The 20443-nt window shown below is 44.7% G+C and overlaps 7 protein-coding genes across 7 annotated transcripts; 5 read left to right on the top strand and 2 right to left on the bottom strand.

The window, feature by feature from the left end:
• Window position 1: 1 nt before the first annotated feature.
• PADG_11956 (uncharacterized protein) lies at window positions 2-1318 on the top strand (the record flags this gene model as incomplete). The annotated part of the gene is made up of 1 exon (XM_010762870.1): window positions 2-1318. One exon carries the CDS (start codon window positions 2-4, stop codon window positions 1316-1318), a length of 1317 nt encoding a protein of 438 aa, XP_010761172.1.
• Window positions 1319-1668: 350 nt separating this feature from the next.
• PADG_05652 (uncharacterized protein) lies at window positions 1669-2904 on the bottom strand (the record flags this gene model as incomplete). Its single annotated transcript, XM_010762780.1, has 1 exon — window positions 1669-2904. The coding sequence occupies one exon, from the start codon at window positions 2902-2904 to the stop codon at window positions 1669-1671; it is 1236 nt and encodes a 411-aa protein (XP_010761082.1).
• A 1452-nt stretch (window positions 2905-4356) lies between these two features.
• On the top strand, window positions 4357-6102 carry PADG_05653 (uncharacterized protein; the record flags this gene model as incomplete). The annotated part of the gene is made up of 3 exons (XM_010762781.1): window positions 4357-4462; window positions 4539-4922; window positions 4991-6102. 3 exons carry the CDS (start codon window positions 4357-4359, stop codon window positions 6100-6102), a joined length of 1602 nt encoding a protein of 533 aa, XP_010761083.1.
• A 443-nt stretch (window positions 6103-6545) lies between these two features.
• PADG_05654 (uncharacterized protein) lies at window positions 6546-7825 on the bottom strand (the record flags this gene model as incomplete). Its single annotated transcript, XM_010762537.1, has 2 exons — window positions 6546-6709; window positions 6793-7825. The coding sequence occupies 2 exons, from the start codon at window positions 7823-7825 to the stop codon at window positions 6546-6548; spliced, it is 1197 nt and encodes a 398-aa protein (XP_010760839.1).
• Window positions 7826-8690: 865 nt separating this feature from the next.
• On the top strand, window positions 8691-9813 carry PADG_05655 (uncharacterized protein; the record flags this gene model as incomplete). The annotated part of the gene is made up of 2 exons (XM_010762782.1): window positions 8691-8756; window positions 8833-9813. The coding sequence occupies 2 exons, from the start codon at window positions 8691-8693 to the stop codon at window positions 9811-9813; spliced, it is 1047 nt and encodes a 348-aa protein (XP_010761084.1).
• A 3041-nt stretch (window positions 9814-12854) lies between these two features.
• PADG_05657 (uncharacterized protein) lies at window positions 12855-14982 on the top strand (the record flags this gene model as incomplete). Its single annotated transcript, XM_010762538.1, has 5 exons — window positions 12855-13062; window positions 13137-13199; window positions 13281-13795; window positions 13885-14606; window positions 14682-14982. The coding sequence occupies 5 exons, from the start codon at window positions 12855-12857 to the stop codon at window positions 14980-14982; spliced, it is 1809 nt and encodes a 602-aa protein (XP_010760840.1).
• Window positions 14983-16091: 1109 nt separating this feature from the next.
• PADG_05658 (uncharacterized protein) lies at window positions 16092-16829 on the top strand (the record flags this gene model as incomplete). Its single annotated transcript, XM_010762783.1, has 1 exon — window positions 16092-16829. The coding sequence occupies one exon, from the start codon at window positions 16092-16094 to the stop codon at window positions 16827-16829; it is 738 nt and encodes a 245-aa protein (XP_010761085.1).
• Between the last annotated feature and the right edge of the window lie 3614 nt (window positions 16830-20443).

The following is a 20443-nucleotide window of genomic DNA, read 5'->3' on the forward strand; positions in this document are numbered from 1 at the left end:
AATGCCCCTGCGCGTGTCTTTCGGCTCGCTATGTAGCCGCTGTTCGATAAATAAACTGCAATTTTTCACTTTCCGTGCTCAACACCAGCAGTTCCCTCAATCCCTATTATCCCTCCCCTCCGTCCCGCCTCTCTCCGGGTATGCCCAACTTCCATCTCGAGCTCTCATCGCTGTAACCGGGAGGGACAGCACAACTTTCCTCCAGGGACTAATAACGCAGAATCTCCTTACCTCACAAAATACCCCAATACCGAAAACAGGATTTTACGCAGCATTCCTCAATGCACCCGGACGTGTTCTAAATGACGTCTTTATCTACCCAGTCCCGCCAAATGATAGTTACAATGGCACCCCAGACCTCGCATATCTTATAGAGGTAGACAAAAATGAGGTTACAAACCTGCTGAAACATCTACGGAAACATAAACTACGCTCAAAGCTGGCTTTCCGTGCCATGGATGATGGGGAGCTATATGTATACGGCCTGTGGAATGAGGAGGATGCGGATCTATTAACGGAATATGATATTGAACTCGAGAATGGAAAATCGCCACCGTTTACATGTACTGATACACGGGCTCCGGGGTTTGGATTCCGCCTTCTCGCGCCTGAAAAGGTCGTGAACGAGCAGCCGATCATGCCGGGGGAGAGAGTCGATTTTGCCACATATAACTTGCGACGTATCCTACATGGAGTACCAGAGGGTCAAGGCGAGATTATCAGAGAGTCTGCATTACCGTTGGAATGCAACATGGATATAATGGGCGCCATTGATTTCCATAAAGGCTGCTACGTAGGGCAGGAGTTGACCATTCGCACTCACCATAGAGGCGTGGTCCGCAAGAGGATATTGCCCGTGCGGTTTTATGACATTAATGATCCGATGCCCACCACCGATACGCCGGATTATTCTTCAGAATCTAAACTGACCCTTCCGCCAGCTGGAGCTAATATATCCAAGGTAAGCTCAAGAAAGGGCCGGAGCGCTGGCAAATTTCTATCTGGCGTGGGGAATATCGGGCTTGCGCTGTGTCGGCTGGAAATGATGACGGATATTTCTTTTACGGAGGAATCCTCTCAATATAATCCCGATCAGGAGTTTATGATATCCTGGGATGCTGATGCCGAGGGAGGGGTTGAGAGGGCTGGGGAGTTGAAAGTAAAGGCGCTGGTTCCGCCGTGGACGAGGGATTATATAGTTAGAGGAGGGGCGAAGGACCCATCGGTTCCCGCTCCCAAGAGCAATGAGGAGATTGCGGAAGAGGTCGAAAAGCTGGAAGCTCAGATTGAGGAGATTGTGCAACAGCGGAAGGCCTAGAGCTTTTTGGACGTCATTGTATTTTTATTGGTGGATATTTGGCATGGAACGTCTATTTTTGTATTTTTGATCGTTGTTACAAAATGTGTAGGAGATACCCATCGCAAAATTCACCTTGGTTAAGATTCCAAAGTTTTGCCCTCGAGCATCATCACATCAAGTCACAAAGTGGAATCGTGAGGATGGAAAGCTGAATTGAAACATCCATATTTAAAGGGGGTATCTCTAGAAACAAACCGATGCACACGCTATTAGAAAAATTACCAACACTTCTAAAAATCCCATCATCCATTGATTCAGCGTTGATCACCGCGTGTGCCCGCCGTCGTTGAGCTGTAAATAGGTCAACCTCACTCTGCGGTTGCAGCCGCTTCATCTTCTTTCCTAAGCTGTTCCTCCAGCCTTTTTCTCTCAGCATTCTTTAATCGAATCAGAGTGAGCTCCTCTAAACTAGGGCGGCCGCCGTTCCTCGATGACGGTGAACCCATCGGACCATTAAATCCGGCAGACGAGAAGGAGGCAAACGATGGGACCGATTTTGCACCATTACTCTCTTTCGCGGGGGTTGATGACGTCGTGTTTAGGCCTGGGAAATCAAACTTATTTCTTGATGTGGTAGTGGAGGTGGAGGCGGATGGCATTGACGCTGTTGACGGTTCCTGTAGATGTCGAGTAGGCGATGAGTCCCTTTGGAAATCGGGTTCCTTATTAGATGCCCAAAACACTGATTCAATGACATCCCACTCCTTGCCTTTTTGCCTCTTGTAGTCTTCCACCGCGGCATGGGCGCCAACGATCGACGTATACACAACAACACCAGTAGCAATAGTTTTCTTTTCTCGTGTCTCACCCACTCGTTGCCTCTTGTCTTTGAGGGTGAACGTGCTTTCCACCTTTCCAAAGACAGAAAAAAGCGATTCAAGTTTGTCCTTGTCAAGCTGTAATCCAGCACCCTCCCGAACCCAGCGGATTTTGACAGATCTATCAATTTCAGGGACTGCTGTTCCCCCGACATTCGACTGACGTGCTTCATTTTCCTGCTGTGCAGCCCGTTCCTTCTCTTCCCTTTCCGTCTCCAGCCTCTCTTCTTCTTCTAATACTTCCCTCCTCAGTAATTCTTCCTTTTCTCTCCTCCTTCTCTTCCCATCTTCCGCTAGTCTCCTTATTTCTTGCTCTAGCTTCTCTTCCGCATCGTCATCCACGCCAAAACTCCCTTTGACAGTAGGAGCCCCAGTCCACGTCCTTTTTACACCACGCTCCCTGGCTTCTAGATCTTCCTTCATCTTCCGCCTAACCCCTTCCAGCATCTGACTCTCCCTCTTCTTCCTCTCTCGCGCTTCCCGCGCATTATCATAGAGCTGCCGTATCGAAGGATCTGAGAGAACATCGTATGCGATCTGAAGGAGATGGAACTTTTCGATGTCTGCAGGGGTGGGATTCTTAATTTTATCTGGATGGTATATCAATGCTGTCCTTCGATATGCGCGACGTATTTCCGCTTCCACAGCACTGGGAGATAGACTCAGAAGCGCATAGAAGTCATAGGAGGAGGCGGCATGCGACTTGAGGTCGTCAGCGGGCGCCATGATGCACACGGCTGAGCTTTGAGGTATTGACTTTCCCGTATGATCAGTATATATATAGTTTAAAATATATGAAAATGGACACTGTATTAGGAGATAGCAGTGAAATATCTCTGGTTTTGCTTTTGATATGTAGGTCCGAGTCTGTTTGGGTCAAATTCCCGCCGTTTCGTTAAAGAAATACTTCAGTTAATACCGAGCAGTTCGACCCGCAAAGTGGCACAAGCCTGCCAAGATTTGGTTCTCAACTTGATGAAAACCACGTGATATATAGTGTCATCAATCTTGACTTGTTCACATCAATTTTGTTCCATGTTCTCTTCTCCCTATAATGTTTCTAGCACAATTCCTGGTCATATGCATATTGCACAAGTCTTCGATCAAATGACGAAGTGCTCAGTTTTTCAGATATCTTGACATTTTTTTTGAGGCTTTTCTCTGTTGTCTCTCGAGCAGACTGGCCATGTTGCAGAATGATATGATTCCGGGGAATTCGCAATTGTCTCTATCTCACAGAAATATGAGAATGCATCGCCTACCTTCTGGTGCAGATCGGCAATGACTTCCAGACTGCCAATGATTCCTGTATCACTCTGACCTGTGCACTGTGATTTCAAGACCATTTGCAAAGACTCAGGAAACAAGGGCTATTTGACACTCTCACTGACACCATAGCCTTAATGATGTTAGATCATGAGATCTGATCAACATCTGAAGTGGCTTTGGCCTGGTCGGAAACAACAATAGATCGGGAATTGTAAATCAAATACACTTGGGTCAAATCGATTTCTCTTCTACGAGGCGGCTTCTCAATCATTATACGAAATTATGATCTCTTCCAACCGCTCTAATTGGAGCGAAAATACCCTCCATTGCTCTGATAGTGCTGGGATGCAGCCTCGCTATTGAGAAAAGAGTCTATGAAGCTTTCCCATACCAAATACCAAGACTGTATCAGTCCTCTCCAGGCTAACTTGTATGGCCAGTGAGAAAATGCTAAACTTCCACGCAGCACTATAAAGTGTGTTCCACGGCTGTATTCTCTCAGCATGTATCCAGGGCACAGGATTTATGGGAAACTTCTAGTATTGCCGTCTGCTAAAAGTCCTTCACATCTATTGCTTTGAGCTCCCTAGGACTGCCAGCTTCCTATTTAACTTCTTGCTGCGAGGCTTTTTCTGTGCTTCATATTTGACCCAAACACTAGTAGCTATTTATTTTGTTTAACGTATACCCGGTTAATAGGATGCGGATAATTGTTGAAAGGGTCCATATGTCAGGAGGGAATTCCAGTGCTGTTGGGGAAACCCCCCGAAAAGGAGATGGGGCAGCGTCACAGGTTTCCAACGTCAGGAGTTGAGCCTCATCTTTTTCTGCCCTTCATCCAAAGCCCATCCCGGTGGGAAGTTATAAGTTTCGACACCTTGTTCTCAAGACGATACAAGAATAGTAACAATGGCGTCCAGCCAGAGTGCTGGCACTTTCTGCGGTGCCTCTCAATCTCAATTAGCCCTTGCCTTGGCGATTGTCAAGTCAAAGCCGTCGCATATTACGGTCAAAGGTCTGGCCTATCCGTTCATTGTATAATGGCGCTTAAAGGCACACATGGAATGGGTGTGTTAACGTCTCTTATACAGACCATATTCTCTCAATACGGCGACATATCTGTAACGGTAGAAATCACCATGCTCCTGAGATGCCAGAGAAATATCTAGACAGCATAACTTTCTGGCGGGAGGCATATGAGAAGTCAGAGTCTGCACAGAGCAAACTCCTTGATAAGGTCTATGAGCTGGAGCAACAGAATGCATCTTTGCTTGCTAAAGGGAGAGGAAACACTCTTCTCGGATTTGAAGAGTCCATGGCAAAGAGGAGAGTGAATGGCAATGGAGATTCAACGGTGTCGAACCACTCCCTGAAGCGGGCTAAGACGGCGAAAAATAGCAGATCGAATACATCTCGTGCCCAGGATAAACAATTCCTTAGTGGAAGCGCAGATGAGCTTGGATATTCTGACAGTGGTGTGTGGATACATCCCCTCTCCTGTTTAGCAGTTTCGTTTCCGCATTGTATACTGATGATATTGAAGCTACAACTCCGCTCTTAAGACATTTCCATGCCCTCCAAAAACAACTGCAAAAGAAGACTGATCCCGACGCCCTCGTTTCTACCTCTGTTGCGCTTTGTGAAACGGTTGACCTGTCGATTCGGTCAAGAATTGGCGAGAGAAATGCCAGGACAATGAATTTAGGAAAACGAAAAACGTTACAGCCTCGCGATCCAGACTTACAGCATATTTTAAAGGGATTGAGCCCTTGTTATCCGTTCCTTGTGCAGGCCTTGAACAAGGTGTCAGAGAAAGATCCCACAAGCTCCGGTATCGGGGTTATCACTTACCATGTTGTCAATCTTTTTTATAGAGTTCTTAGTCACTCTCATCAGTATATCCTGTCAAAGGCAAAGGACAACATAGCACAAGAAAAATCTGTGGGTAAAAAAGTGAAACAGGGATCCAAAACGAGATTGACGAAATCAACCGCCTCCACTTCTACTCAGCCTCCTTCGGATGAGGAAATCACCTTGAAACTTTTCTCTAATTTTCTTACGGGCATGATTCTTTCGCTCAACCCCGTAAGGCCAGAAGAGAATTGCTTACTAGAAGGGTTTCTATTCTCACTTCTGGAGCATGTGGGAAAAATGCTCTCCCTCTTTGTGTTCAAAGAATTATATTCCAATCCCGACCTACGCTTGAATTCCGCAAAGTTGCCGGTGCCTGGTAATTTCGACAAAGAGTATGCTGCCAGGGGAGAAATGGCGGTTGCCCAGCGTGCTGCCGAGAGTGAAGCAAAGCATCTCATTTGGATTCTTGAGCGGGCAATTGCGTTTACGGACCAATTTGAGCGTCCCAGCGACGAGACAAATACACATTCGGTTTCAACGGAAGCAACGATACCACAAGGGATGCTGGAGCGTGCCAGAACTAAACTGCAGAATACGCTTTTGAAAGGGATTTTTGGAGAGAAAGAGCAGGAGTTTAGGGATTCTTTGAAAATGCCAGAGAAGCCGGCTTATTCACCTGGCGAACGCTCAATTTCTAGGCAAACGCACGTTTCAGTAGAAAAGGAACCTGCTGAGTGGTTTACGCAAGAAGTGTGGAGATTGGTTGGGTGGGACGTGTTGCTGAAGGAGAAGGAATACTAAAGGGGAATAATGCTAGGTTGATGGCCACCGCAGTATGTCAATTCGTACGCCCTACTGGCCTTGGACGACAAAATTATTCTTACGGGCACATCCCATTCTCCCTGCTTCCTCTTTATGGTCGATGAGTACTCTCACCATTATACCACTCTACATTGACACTATCTTTATGGATTCTTCGAAATTGACATTTGTGTGGATGGCAGGTTTATATGTGGAAGCTTGCTTTTGATTTTCGTGATATGGAATTTGCGGAGATTTCGTCACAATATGGCATTTTTATGAGGCTTAACATACAAACTCTGAGTAATAAGATTGTTTGAACTACGGCTTTTTAATCTGCCATAACAGAAAGGGGGTTGTGAAGGCGCTTTCGGTACATCCTCGGCTACATCACCACGAATATTGATTGCCTCGAGCGCTCTAATTAAAGTCAGATTTCTCCTTTAGTTCTCGAGTTTCAAAACTCTGACGGCGTTACCCCCTAAGACGGCCTTTGAGCCAGCCGAATCATCTCCGAAGGCATCATCAATTGCTTTTCGATTTGTTGTTACACTCAGCCATTGCCCACCTTTACCGTCTAGGGGTGGGAAGAAGGGGTGATCGGTTCCTGAGAGGACAGTGGTGTTTGTAACAAATGAGAATAAGATAATAGGAATCAAGGAATTAATGGATGGATCTTGAAAAACTTACCAAACAATACTCGATCTACAGTACCAGTTCCATGCAAAGCAGCCTTCAACCCTACTTCCCCATAAATAACCGCATCCAGGTAAATATTCTCCCTTAACACATCCCAAAGACCCCTTTTAGGCCCCACAACGTCACCTCCATTCGCAACAAACCTCCTCTCATGGGCAACACAACTCTCAATCCTGCCAACCAGGAACGGCAGCGTGCCGCCAGAATGGGCCAGCAGGATAGCCAATTTTGGATATCGATCAAACACCCCCGATAGGTACATTCTCGTTACTGCAATGGTGGTTTCCAAGGGGAACCCCAATGCGAGAGGGAGGACATGACCATATTGCTTCATCACATCAGCACCACCAAATGCGTCATCAGGCAGCCCATAGTGGGGATGCAAGAATAGGAGCGTCCTCGTAGATTCCAGTGCAGACCAGACGGGGTCCAGAGCCGGGTCATCCAACCCATTTCTCAGACCTGAAGTCCCCATAATAACGCCGCGGAGAAATTTCATTGTTTTAAGACGTGAAATTTCGTTCGCGATGATATCAGCGGAGGGAGCACTGAGAGGCAATGCGCCAAATGCAAAGAGAGAACGGAACTCATTCAACGCCAACTTCCTACCATCACTGCTGCGCCCGCTGGTGGCCTTTGCGTGCTGCTCAGCACATATTCTCTCAAGATCATTGTTGATCTGCTCTGCCCAATGAGCTGCATCTTGGGCTGGTAGAAAATCTAGCCACGGATTCGCGAGGGATACCACGCTTGTAGTGATATTGTGTTGGCGCATGAATTCGAGCTTGAAGTTTAAGTCTGAGTAAGTGGAGTCAACTGGACGGCCGCGTTTCTCTTTGGGGATAGCAGGATTCTCGTCCGATGACAGGATAATGAGGCGTGAGGGGGCGCCATCGACGGGGTCGTAAATGTATGGGACAGATTTGCGCGAACGAAGGAGGTTGAGGTAGGAGTCTGGATAGATGTGGGTGTGGATGTCGACGATGGGATAGGTGGGCATATGCTCTTTAGTTGCATCAGTCATGATAGCTGCGGCAGTGGGATGTTTCTTCTAATCTATCTGGGTTGAAGTTCTCAAAGTCGAGGTTAGAGTTGAAGATCTGTATATTATCGAGCGGGAAGAACTCCCTCTGACTTTCTCTCCAAGCTCTATAGGCATGCTTATAGTAATTGGGTGATAAACTACGGTTAAAGGTGTCACCTATTTGGGCCCAGGTGGTTCTCCGCCGTCCAGTAAGCCTATCGGCTACCTTTTTAAGTAAGAGGTTCTCTCCACCCGCCAAACCAAAGGGAGCTTGCATAGTGGGGGGTGTGGGGCAATGGCGGGGTGAAGATCTGATAAGATAAAGCGCCCTGACAGATCTTGACAACAACCACATCCATATTTATTAACTTACATTTCCCACGGTAAAAGAATGCAGACTGAAGAAATACCAGGGCTAAGCATGTAGTATCCAGTAGGCATTATTTGTTATGATTGTTAATGAGTCTACATAGTGTATTTCATGCTAGATTCTGCGATCAATATCCTAGAGTAGAATTAGTAACTAACTATAGTTATCATTAGTTCAAGGTAATCTTCAATTTAAGAACAACATTAACTTAGCCCGTCTCATTTGCCTGAAAATAAGAAGCGTCCAACTACTCTTCCGTTCCTATCTTAGGAGCTTTTGATACTGAAAGGTTATCCCTTAGTCACAAGGAACAGCCCAAGCCCAGCTTTGTGGTCCCCGACCATCCACTTGTGACTGCCTCTGCTTGTTCAACACTGCCAGGCGCGCTCCAATCTTCTCCACCCTTTTACCGTGTTCCACGGAATCGAGTACTAAGATACTGTCGCGAGGAAGACGGAAGGGAATATATACATAGCAGCAGCTAGAGCTAGAGTAATGTCTCTGTTACAGGAATGCGATCCTACTTCTGAGGGGGTCTCAAAGGATAACTTGGTTATTCCGGTGGGGCTTTCTGCTTGTCTACACTAACGATCTGTTTAGATGGATTTGGATAATCCCTGTTGATGCCACTTTCTAGGTAATCGATTTCGAACACTATCTCACTGGCACCCCTGCTGATAAGCATGCCGTGGGCATGTCCGTAATCAAAGCCTTCAAGACCTCTGGCTTTCTATACCTGAAAAACCACGGAATCCCTCCTTCGGTTGTGAAGACGGTTTTCAACACCTCCGCTGAATTCTTCGCAAGACCACAGAGCGAAAAGGACAGCTTGGCTTGGACGACCCCTCAGTCAAATAGGGGTTATGTTGCCAGGGGCCGTGAGAAAGTCACACAGTCCTTTGACAAGGATGAAATCAAGAAGATGAGGGATACAATCCCGGATCTGAAAGAGACCATCGAGATTGGCCGCGAAGGAGAAGATGGATTTCCGAACCAGTGGCCTGATAAAATAGACGATAAGGGGAAGGAGTTCACGGATGTTATGAAAAAATTTTTCATGACCTGCCAAGATCTTAACATCAAAGTTATGCGAGCTGTTGCCCTCGGAATGTGTCTCCCTGAACACTACTTTGACGGGTTCATCGACGTCGGAGATAATACCCTGAGGCTTTTGCACTACCCATCGGTCCCCAAGTCCGTATTCAGGGCCAACAAGGGACAGGTTAGGGCTGGGGAGCACAGTGACTACGGGACTATTACGCTCCTTTTCCAAGACTCTCGCGGCGGATTGCAGGTTCGATCTCCCCAGGGCACATTTATCGACGCTGTCCCCATTGCAGACACCATCGTCGTAAATGCTGGGGACTTATTGGCCAGATGGGCCAATGATCAGATCAAGAGCACTCTACACCGGGTTGTAGAGCCGCTGCCAAGGCAGGACAGTGAAGACTCAGATGAGTATCCTTCACGGTACAGCGTTGCCTATTTCTGCAATCCGAATTACGATAAATTTATCGACGCGATACCTGGAACATTTGGGGGGGATTTAGGTGAGAAGAAGTATGAAGGAATCAATTCCGGAGAATACCTTCAATACAGGCTGGCCATGACTTACTGAAGGCGCAAACTTATTTTCTCACATCCCATGTCATTCATAGGGAACACATTATATATTTTAATTGTCGACACTAATTCGCGTCATTCAGCGAAAATTTCCCATCCTTTTCCTTATGGTGAGAAACTATGTATGCGGTGGTAGGGGCTCTCGTAGTTAGCTGGTTGTTTTGACTGTCGGGCATCTTGACAACTATCGAATAGAGAGGTTTTACGTCAATTGATCTGGATGGTAGTTTCAGAACTGGTCCTTGATATTACAAGATGAGTAGCAAAATATGATAAAGTCTTTTTTCATCTGGTCCTGGCAAAATGAAAATTCTTGGTTAATTCATATAATTCATTTATACATTTGGTAGTAACGGTCAATGCGAATTTGCCTGATTATTTTACATAATATGCCCTGCTGCGATCGATAATTGGTACTGAATCTGAGGAATGAGTAACTAATACTTACAGAAAACTGCTTTGTATATACTAGATGATGACGTGGAATGCAGAAATACCGCATTTTGGTAAGAACGGAAAGATGGGATATGTCATGATTCATTTAGGAGCCTAGGGAAGAAACATATCCTCTAACATGGAAGCTTTTCGGCCATTTAAATACCATCTTAGAGCCATGCCTGCCCCAAGTTTGGATTCCCTGTCCAGCTGGGCTGTTCGTGGGGGGGGGGAATCGGAGTGCTAAATAAGGACAAGTCGACAAAGCACATACAAATCCGTCAAGATTGGTAGATTCCCTTCCACATTCTGGTCTGAAATGAGTCGAACGAAAATTGGCCAGCATCCCAGAACGACAATCAACTGTACTTGAATATGGATATGCGCTAGGGAGTCATGTACAGTAAATTGGGAGGAAATGTGCATGGCACCGTCGAAATAGTTTGGGAGTTTTCCCGAGAAAAAGACCACTTGATCTATTCTCGTAGCAATGAAGGCGTCGTTGGATGTCAACGGAAGGATTGTGAGAACTTCCATCCGACGGCAGCTAGCCTCAAGCTGTCTCACGGTTTGAAGCTGCTACGGTCGCATATCTGATAGACGATCCGAATTTGCTGCCTTTAATAGCATCATCATGTTCGTAGAGCGGAATTGTCAACGGGTTCCGCAGGCAGTTGACAGATGCTGAACTGTGCCTCCGATTGCAGTCAAGCATGCAAATGCCATCAGAAGAGCGCAATTAAATGGGGCCAGGCAAATTCCAACCAGTGAAACCAACCCTTCCTCCATACCGTCCCCGATGCTGACAAATTCTGCTCCCCCGAGAAAGTTAGTCGATGCAGGGGGTTTGCCCAGCGGCTGCCAGCGGAGCGCCAAGCTATTAATTCGCTCTTCCCCTCTTCTCACCCATTGGTTCCATTGATTAGTTGCTGATTAGCCTGCGTCCCTTTCACTTTGCAGTCCGTACGGCTCTCAATCGTAAAATTCAATCAGAAACACGCAAATGCTCATCCAGCCTCGTAATGCCAATGTAACAATTCCTTGGTTTGTAAAAAATCAAATTGATTCCTTTCGCCGGAGTTTCCTTACTCACAGAGTCCGATCCTGTGTCAACGGCCACTTGGGCCACCCGTTGTTGTTGTTGTTGTTGTCTGACACCCATGCTTCCAACCGACCCTTCTTCCAAACTTGCCATTCGATTCATTGATTCGTTCGATTCGCCAGGCTAAAAAGTCCTGGGGCTTCTTTGCGGTTGTTTGTTAGTTACTGGGCGTTGCGCAAGGTTTCCGCTATCTTTGCATTTTGGTTCTCAAGCGTTTTCTGAGCATGCCTTCCCCTAGGCGACACGTATTCCTTCAATATATCAGGCGTTCCACCCGACCTGAGATTTGAACTCAATTAACCAAGATATCGTCTAGGCACGTTAACTGCAGCTTCTCACAGGGCTTCATAACCTCATCAGGAGTTGTTCCGTGTTATTGTGTATCGGAACTAGCTAGCCAAACAATGTGGGGAGGCAGGTGATTTTGGCCGTCCCCATTTTGGTGCGGGGAAACTGTGTTCTGTGTCTGGATTTTAAGGTTCCTGTGTGTAGCTTTTTGCGGGTAATATGATTTCATCGGCTATAACCGGCTTTCTACGGCCTGACAAGCAGAGCCGACGTGGATGCCGGGAGATGCGCCTACGTGCGGGTTGCTGATAAGACGTTGGTTTCGGCAACTTCCAACTTTGATTATTTCATCTGCTGAAAAGTTGTGATTGATATTTATACGGAATACTATAAAGTGGCTTTTTAGTGCGCCGCTTGGTTGGGAGTTACGGTACTCAATCCACCGGTTTAGGAAATAGGGTCGGGTATTTGTCGGGGTAATGAAAACAGCGGGGTTGTGTCGGTGTCGGTGAGAGGAGAGGTGGAGAACTGTTTATAGGATCCTATCTTATCTCCCTCTTTTTACTAGAGCATAGAAGCGTATCCCTCCACCACAGGGAAGTACGTACTGCTGCTAAATGATAAGATAACATGGTGCCTGGGGGAGTCGTGAGGATCAGGAAAAGAGGCTTAAAAAAAGGCGGGGCCGCCAAGGAAGGTTGGAAGGATCCAGCCAATGGGGAGGCTGCAGGAGGTTCATTTAAGCGTTGCCCTATTTCCTGCGCTACACCGAAGAAAGTCTAGCTGATGAGGCTCTTGCCGCCAAGCTCCCCCTGCCCCGAGGTCCCCATCCGACCCATCAGTTGGTTCTCCAGAAACACCGGCTTGCATCGGCTTTAAGAGCTCTACTCCCTCTTTTTTTACACTTGACAGAGCCCAAGACAGGAGACCTGTTAGCAAACATGGAAATGCGAATACCAGCAGCTCTCCTGCGCATTCAGATCGTTCTGTATGTAGTATAGATACAAGCAACTCCTCGCAGCTTAACCGGCATACCTGATGCTGCTGGATCATGCGGAATATATCGTCCCTTTTGTGGCTATGGGTTTCCGGCAACTTTTCATTGATATTGCTGCTAGTCCGCCCTTCTTTCGTACTTGGAGCCCCCTTTCATTCTCTTTAAAAAGGGATCTTGTCGTTATTTAGTTTGAATATCAGAGGACGAACATCAAATGCCGTCGACAGCAGACAACGCCCCTCGAATGGAGGCATTCGAGGGACCTACGGCGAATGCGGCTGGAGCGAATGGTGTCAAGGAAGTAAGCGATGTCTCTAATGGGGTATCGAACTCGATGGATCTGGCGGAATACCTCTTCCGTCGTCTACATGAGCTAGGAATTCGATCTGTTCATGGTGTCCCTGGTGATTACAATTTGGTTGGTGAGTGTCTCGCTCTAGTAAATGCTGCTGCATCTCTGCTGTCCAGAAAGCTGACTCTCGTGTTCCCTGGATAGCTCTTGACTATCTGCCAAAAGTTGGCCTCAGTTGGGTTGGAAGTGTCAATGAATTGAATGCGGGTACGTTGAATTTGAATCGAATTGGTAATTTTACATGGACTCATTTGAATAGAGGGACTAACTCTTATGTGACCTGCTTAGGCTATGCTGCTGATGGGTATGCTCGAGTGAAAGGCGTTTCAGCTCTGATAACCACGTACGGGGTGGGCGAGTTGTCGAGTATTAATGCCATTGCCGGTGCTTATTCTGAATATGTTCCAGTTGTCCACATTGTGGGCGCTCCTTCAACAACCTCACAGAGGGATCGAATTATTCTTCACCACACTCTGGGAGATGGCAATTACGAAGTCTTTCCAGAGATGGGCAGACACGTTTCATGTGCTGTTGCTATCCTAGATGACCCTTCGAGAGCTGCAGCCATGGTTGACAATGCTCTTCGAACATGTATCCTGAAAAGCCGCCCAATTTATATCAGTTTACCTACCGATATGGTGCAAGCGAAGGTGGACGGGAGCCGGTTGAAATACCCTATTGACCTGAGTGTTCCACCTAATGATCATCGACGGGAAACCCAGGTTGTCGACATGGTATCAAAGCTACTCCAAGCTGCCAGCCGGCCGGCACTGCTAGTTGATGTTTTGGCTATGAGATACCATGTAAGCACCAAGGGCTTGTCAAAAGATGAAAATGTTTTTACACGGAAACGCAAACAGACCTCGTACTTACTATGGCTTCCTCTTTGTAGGTCACCGATGAAATCAACGAATTCATTACCCGATCCAACATCCCGGCTTTTGTCACGCCCATGGGAAAGGGGTCTGTTGATGAGAGCCTGCCACAATTCCAAGGCATCTACGTAGGGGAGGCTTCTCCTCCAAAGATCCGCGAAAGCTTTGAATCATCGGATCTCATTCTGAACATTGGCCCTCTTAAATCCGATATCAACACCGGATGCTTCACATCCAAATATGATCAGCTGGCCAGCGTAGAATTCCACGTTGACAAGACGATAGTGGAATTTTCAGAGTTCCCAGGCGTCGACATGAGAGGAGTTCTCCGCCAGTTGGTCGGTGCTTTGGACAAACTGGAAATCCCTGCAAGAATGCCGTTCAATGCTGCCAAGCGGAAAAGAGTCGAGCCCGTCGCCGATGACCACAAACTAACCCACGACTGGCTCTGGCCAAAAGTCACGGAGTACCTGAAAATGAATGACATTGTTATAACCGAGGCGGGGACCTCGAATTTTGGCGTCTGGGAAACGAGGTTTAAGAAAGGTACTATTGGTATTAGTTCTGTTCTGTGGAGCAGCATTGGGTTCGCACTCGGAGCTTGCCAGGGTGCCGTGCTAGCAGCTCGAGAAATGACGGATGTCTCTCGAAGGACATTGCTCTTCATTGGAGATGGGAGTTTCCAGCTCACAGCACAGGAACTGAGCACAATCATTCGTCATAAGCTTACTCCTACGATGTAAGATCTGCCCAATATGCAAGCCCATGACCCAAAAACGATCTTCATTTTACTAAACCTCACCTCTAACCACAGTTTCGTCATCTGTAACAACGGTTTCGTAATCGAACGATACGTCCATGGCATGAACGCGTCCTACAACGACATACAACCCTGGAAATTTAACGACCTCGCTGCAGTCTTTGGAGCCAAGTCAAGTACATGCAAGACATTCCAAATCCACACACGCAAAGAATTAGAGAATCTCTTTAATGATGGAGATTTCTGCTCAGGCAAGGTTCTGCAGCTGGTTGAACTTTATCTTCCTGGCGATGATGCGCCTACCTCGATGAAGATGCTTGCAGCCGCTGCGGCTAGGCGGAATGCGAAGAAATGATTTCCTTGAAATTCTCTTACCGCTCCATAATACTTTTGCCAATTTTACGCCAATGCTGGGACGTTGGTTCATCGGCATATATAGTGGATATTATTGGGTTTTATTTTGGTGTTAAAGGTTGCTCACGATACTAGTTTTTCTGTGTACTGACATGCCTTTTATGTTCGGTTTTCCAGACCTCGATATCATTTTCAGCGGAATGTTCTGATGCTTTTGCTCTTTTCTTTCCGCATGAATTATCCCGTCTGATTTCTTGTTTTTCTTTTTTTTGGTTTTTTTTTTTTTTTTTTTTGGGGGGGGGGGGGGGGGGTTAACTTTTTCTTGCCAGAGGGTGTTCAATATTTTTTTCGTGACCTATTTGAACACTTTTGACGAAACTTGACGATAATATTGCGATTTAACCCCCATAGCTGTAACTTAGTCATTTCTGTTTGTTATTCTAGTTATAGGTTTGGCAACTGAATAACACTGAACAACCGATTCAAACTCTCGGCTTGCGTACGCTTTTGTGCCCAATATACACAAAATAGAAGGAGGAAAAGCCTTCAACCAAGCCATTATTGCCTTAATTGTTTGAAGTTTCCACCACTCAGTTTCTCAAGTTCGTGACGGCAGATCTCTTATATCCTCAGTGCAGGAATCTGGGACAATATTGGTAGTTAACTAGACCGACACAACCCTTGTAATTTAGCTTCCACCTAGCAAATGCTTGTTTGCAATATGACCAATCAAAATCTGGCTGGTGAGAGGTGTTGCGAGTTCACATTAATTTCTGCACAGATACCCAGTCGACAAGTTGAATTTGTGTGTGTAGGGTAATATATGATTGGGTATATTGGAGACAGGTAGGTCATGGATTGTTTGAGCAGGAAGGCTTATGAGGGGTATGAGGATGGTGCGAAGAATCTGTTTTTGTGTAGGTATGCACAACAATGTAAGTCGAAGCCGATAACTATAAAGCAATCGATTCACCGCGATTTTTGGAGTTATTTATCCCCCAGGACACACGAGGAGAGAAAAACTAACGTGAAATCGCAACTGTTTTTGATTTGGAAGAACTATTCTCTAAATTTGTGTAGGGCATCCCTGGGCTTGCATCCTTCAACATCATGCATCACCAAATATCACCGGCAATTCTATACTGGGGCACCCCCGTCGTCCTCATCACCAGCGAAAACGAAGACGGTACTTCCAACATCGCTCCCATGTCCTCTGCGTGGTGGCTCGGTGATCGAAGTATGATCGGACTTGGCAGCTCAGCCCAAACCACCAAAAATATCATACGTACCCAGCAATGCGTCTTAAATTTGCCTTCCGAGGACATGACGGCCCATGTCAATTCACTGGCACGCACGACGGGCGCGAATCCAGTGAACGCTTGGAAAGAGAGTGCCGGATACCGTTTCGTCAAGGACAAGTTTGCCCATGCAAAGCTCACTCCGCAGCCGTCGGATTTGGTTTCACCGTCTCGGATCCAGGAATGCCCCGTGCACATGGAGGCAGAGCTCACAGAAGCCACTGGGCTGATGAAGGATTCTCCCAGCGAGAAAGGAACGATATTTGCCATGGAATTAAAGATATTGCGGGTTCATGTTGAAGATGAATTGCGCTTGGGGGGGTATGCGAACAGAATTGATTCTGAGAAGTGGCAGCCGCTTATCATGTGTTTCTCAGAGTTTTATGGGATGGGGAAGACGAAGTTGGTACCCTCACGGCTTTCGGAAATTGACGAGGAGGCATATCGCAGCCGGCCACCGAAGGCACCGGCGACACAAATCGCGACGGACAATGAAGAAAAATATGTACTGATTAGTGAAAAGCACGGAGGTTCAAGAGAGTTGGTGTAGTCTGGCTGTACCTAACCCTCTTTATTCGCCGGAGACTGACTTCTGGGATATGCAGAACATAGACCAGAAAGTTTAGAGTTGTGTAAATGGAGAATGTTGTTGATTTTCATCGATGCCGTTAAACGCCAACCCATAATTAAGGATTTGAACTCCGTGTCTTTCGAGAGTCAGTGTATCAAATATTTACAGGATACATTGAGCTCTTGGAAAATATGTCGAAGCGGTTAGCAAGAGATAACCACAACCACTCAGCAACATCCCTCATTCTAGCTCATTTGTGGGTTTCCACAGTAGTAAGTTAGTTACTAGGTCAACGAAGCTAAAAGCTGCCGCGTCCTGGGTTAAACGGAGATCTAACAGTCATGTCATGACTCTTCAGGGGCACATCTCTACGACAGTTCCATTAAAGTCTAGTTTTCCGGCCCAAAAGGATTTGCGCATATTCCGCAAAATCCCTGGTCAACTGCCTATATCATCTCCTAGGAAATTGTCAACTAATGAGAGGTTGGGGCTCTGGCCACTCACTTTTCGCGTTTTACGCTCTTGATTTCCTGGCTTAGATGAAGCCGGGCCTCAATCTTTCGACACTTTGTTGAGGTTATTATTAGTTATCTCTAACTTACTTGGTCGAGTTTTGTGTTTTGGTTTCCAATCTGTAGTTAACAGGATTGTAGATGAGTCGACTTCACTAAAAAAGGCTTGGCCCCACCTCGCCATGTGACCCGACCTCATCCTAGTCAGAACAGAACCTCTCACAATAACACTGTAAATCATTTATCAACTACATAGTCCTTATACCAGCAAAACTATTTTACAAAAACCTTGCTCATTTCTATATGTTTTCACTGAAAAAATGAAATAAGAAAAATGTCAGTAGTATTCAAAAGAACTAGAGAAAATGATAAAGAGAAAATAAAATTGATAAATTTATGCAGTTTATCTTAAATAAATGATTGAATATATTTTTACACTTTTCATTTCTAAACTATAAGTACTTAGAAACTATTTAATAATTGCATAGCAAATGATTAGTAACTGCTTTAAATAATTGAATAATTAATAACTACTAAGAATTGATAAATGATTGTTAAGTAATTGACAAACAGTTAATAAGCAGCTAGTATAAATACTTTAGAATCAATAATCTCAAACAGCATATACTACAACATGATGATATAAAGTTTTTGATCAAAATATTAACAGTTACTTAACTTTAAAAAAGAAATAAAAAGTGATTTATAAGTAATTTAAAGCTATATAGCAATTATTTAATATTTTAAAATTAAAAATAATATAAAGAATAATAAAAATAAGAATAATAATTATTATTATTTTAATTTTATATCTTTCTTAATTGAAAGACTCAAACTATTAATATAGTAAAATAATAAAAATATATATACTTTACAATCACTTGTTGAATAGTTATCAAGTAGCTGATAAAGAATTATAAAGTATTATTATATTAATATATATATTATATGAAAAAAAAGTTTTTTATATAGAAAATATATAAACATAAAAATTTAATAAATCATAAAAATTTATTATTTAATTAATAATTTATAATCAATTACTTATAAACTATTATAAAGATTATAATATATATATTAATAAGTTCAATTGCAGTAAAAGTGATAATGACTTGAGTTAAATACTAAAATAAATAATATTAAGTAGTAATCAATTATTTGTTAACTGCTTGATAAGCAGTTAAACATTAGTTGTCAAGTATCTATAAAGCACTTTTAGTATTTACAACTTTTAAAGCTATACTGATCTCATTATCAATTTTAATTCTTTGTTATTGTCATCATTCAGAAAATCATTCATATTATCATTAAACATCTGACACTTTTGAGAGTTGCAGATATGTTTGAAGTGCTTGAAAAGTAGTTGACAAATAACTACTATAGATGATTATGAAGAGAAATCATTATGGTAAGGTTTTTACCACCTGACCTCTCTTTATACATGCTCGGTTCCTTGATTTGAATGTGTAGTCATGTGGGGAGGTCGGCCCAGCCTTTTAGCGAAGTCGTTCAATCTGTATGCTCAGTAGTTAGCCTAACGGTTGAGCCCGAAGGCTTAACTAATGATCTTGAGCATGATGACTCAGCGTGGCGGCAACGATGAAACGTGCAATTTGAATTTATTGACCGGTCGATATAGTTAATGTCGCCGAGCAAAGGGGGCCTGGACCTCTACGATGCAGGTCTATCGTCAATTGAGATAATTTATTTCCCTTTCCCTCCGTGCTTCTCGACGCGAAAGGATTTCACTTCCCAGGAACCAACTTGCTAGAGTTGAACTACGTGCGGGAGCTTGGTGTGGAAAGCATAACGTAACTATGTAACTATGTAACTAGTTACATAGTTAGTTACCTTAACTTCTCGCTAGACATGACCAAGCTTTTGTTGAGTAACTAACTTATATTAACGCAATGACCTCCAAAAAAAAAAAAAAGTCTGGAGATTGTGTGCTTTATTCTGCATGTTGAGATATCGAGAACTCTCTCCTTAGAGGAATCTTATGTTCAATCCAAAGTTGAGAGATCTAGAAAAGATTTTGATAATTACCGCTAATTAACTCACCGTCCCATGCGTTGAAATTCGAGTTTTACTATTTGCAGTTCACCTCAAACGCAAGAATTAGCTAGCAGATAACGCCCACCGGCGGGAATAATTAGTTGCCCTTTTGCTCCTCGGAGGATATCTCCTCGGACTCAACGCAGGCCTGGACCATGGCATGGCTGGATTGAAAATATAACTCCAACCGCTAGCACACAACTACACATCGTTAGTTACCTAGGTATCCATGAATCATCAGCCTACTCCCCCTGTGGAGAAAAATAAACTACGCAAAGACCCAAGGGCAAAAGCTTCGTTATGCCTTTGGGTTTCTACGCCTCTAAATGAAGGCTATACCCATCTATGGATGTTCTAACCCTGTCATATTGCATATTGGGTCGCAAACGTGTGGGCAGTGGTGAATTACTAGTTACCACGTCATACCGGAGCCCCGGAACCATCCACAGCCATTAACTACATTGTTAGCCATAATAATGGTGAGCGGCATGGGGCTGACTAGGACGATGACATCCTTCCCCTGGAGCATCCCGGATCCTAGTTTTTCATCTTTTCTAGGGTTCTAAAGTTTCTTCATCTGCTTCTATGCTCCTTACGTGGAACACCTGAATGGCAGTTGTCAAGACGGCAAACGCCCAGGCCCCCAGACCATAGATTCTTTTTATACCATAGGCTGCTCTGCTCCACTTTCTGTCCGTGTATGATTGTGTTTTTACAATGTTCTTTTGGGCGTTTCTCTAGAACCTTGTCTACCAACCTTCCCGATCCATTGGCTTGGGGCTAGGGTCTTCTCATTATTCCTGGTAGTTGAGTGACAAATAGTTCAGAGGCTATTTGTCAATGCAGCCAGTGAATTACATGTTATTCTCTGCTTACGGACCTCCTTTGATTTCGCCGTTGGTTCATTGGATATATTTTATCTATAAAAGGCTCAGGCGCAATGGTTGGTTATCTCACGCCACTGGTTCTACGTCTCCTGCATCTATTATCTAGGATATAGATTTATATTTGTCCTTACATTTTTAC

This window comes from Paracoccidioides brasiliensis, assembly GCF_000150735.1.
Source record: "Paracoccidioides brasiliensis Pb18 unplaced genomic scaffold supercont2.6, whole genome shotgun sequence".
Taxonomy (NCBI): Eukaryota; Fungi; Ascomycota; class Eurotiomycetes; order Onygenales; family Ajellomycetaceae; genus Paracoccidioides; species Paracoccidioides brasiliensis.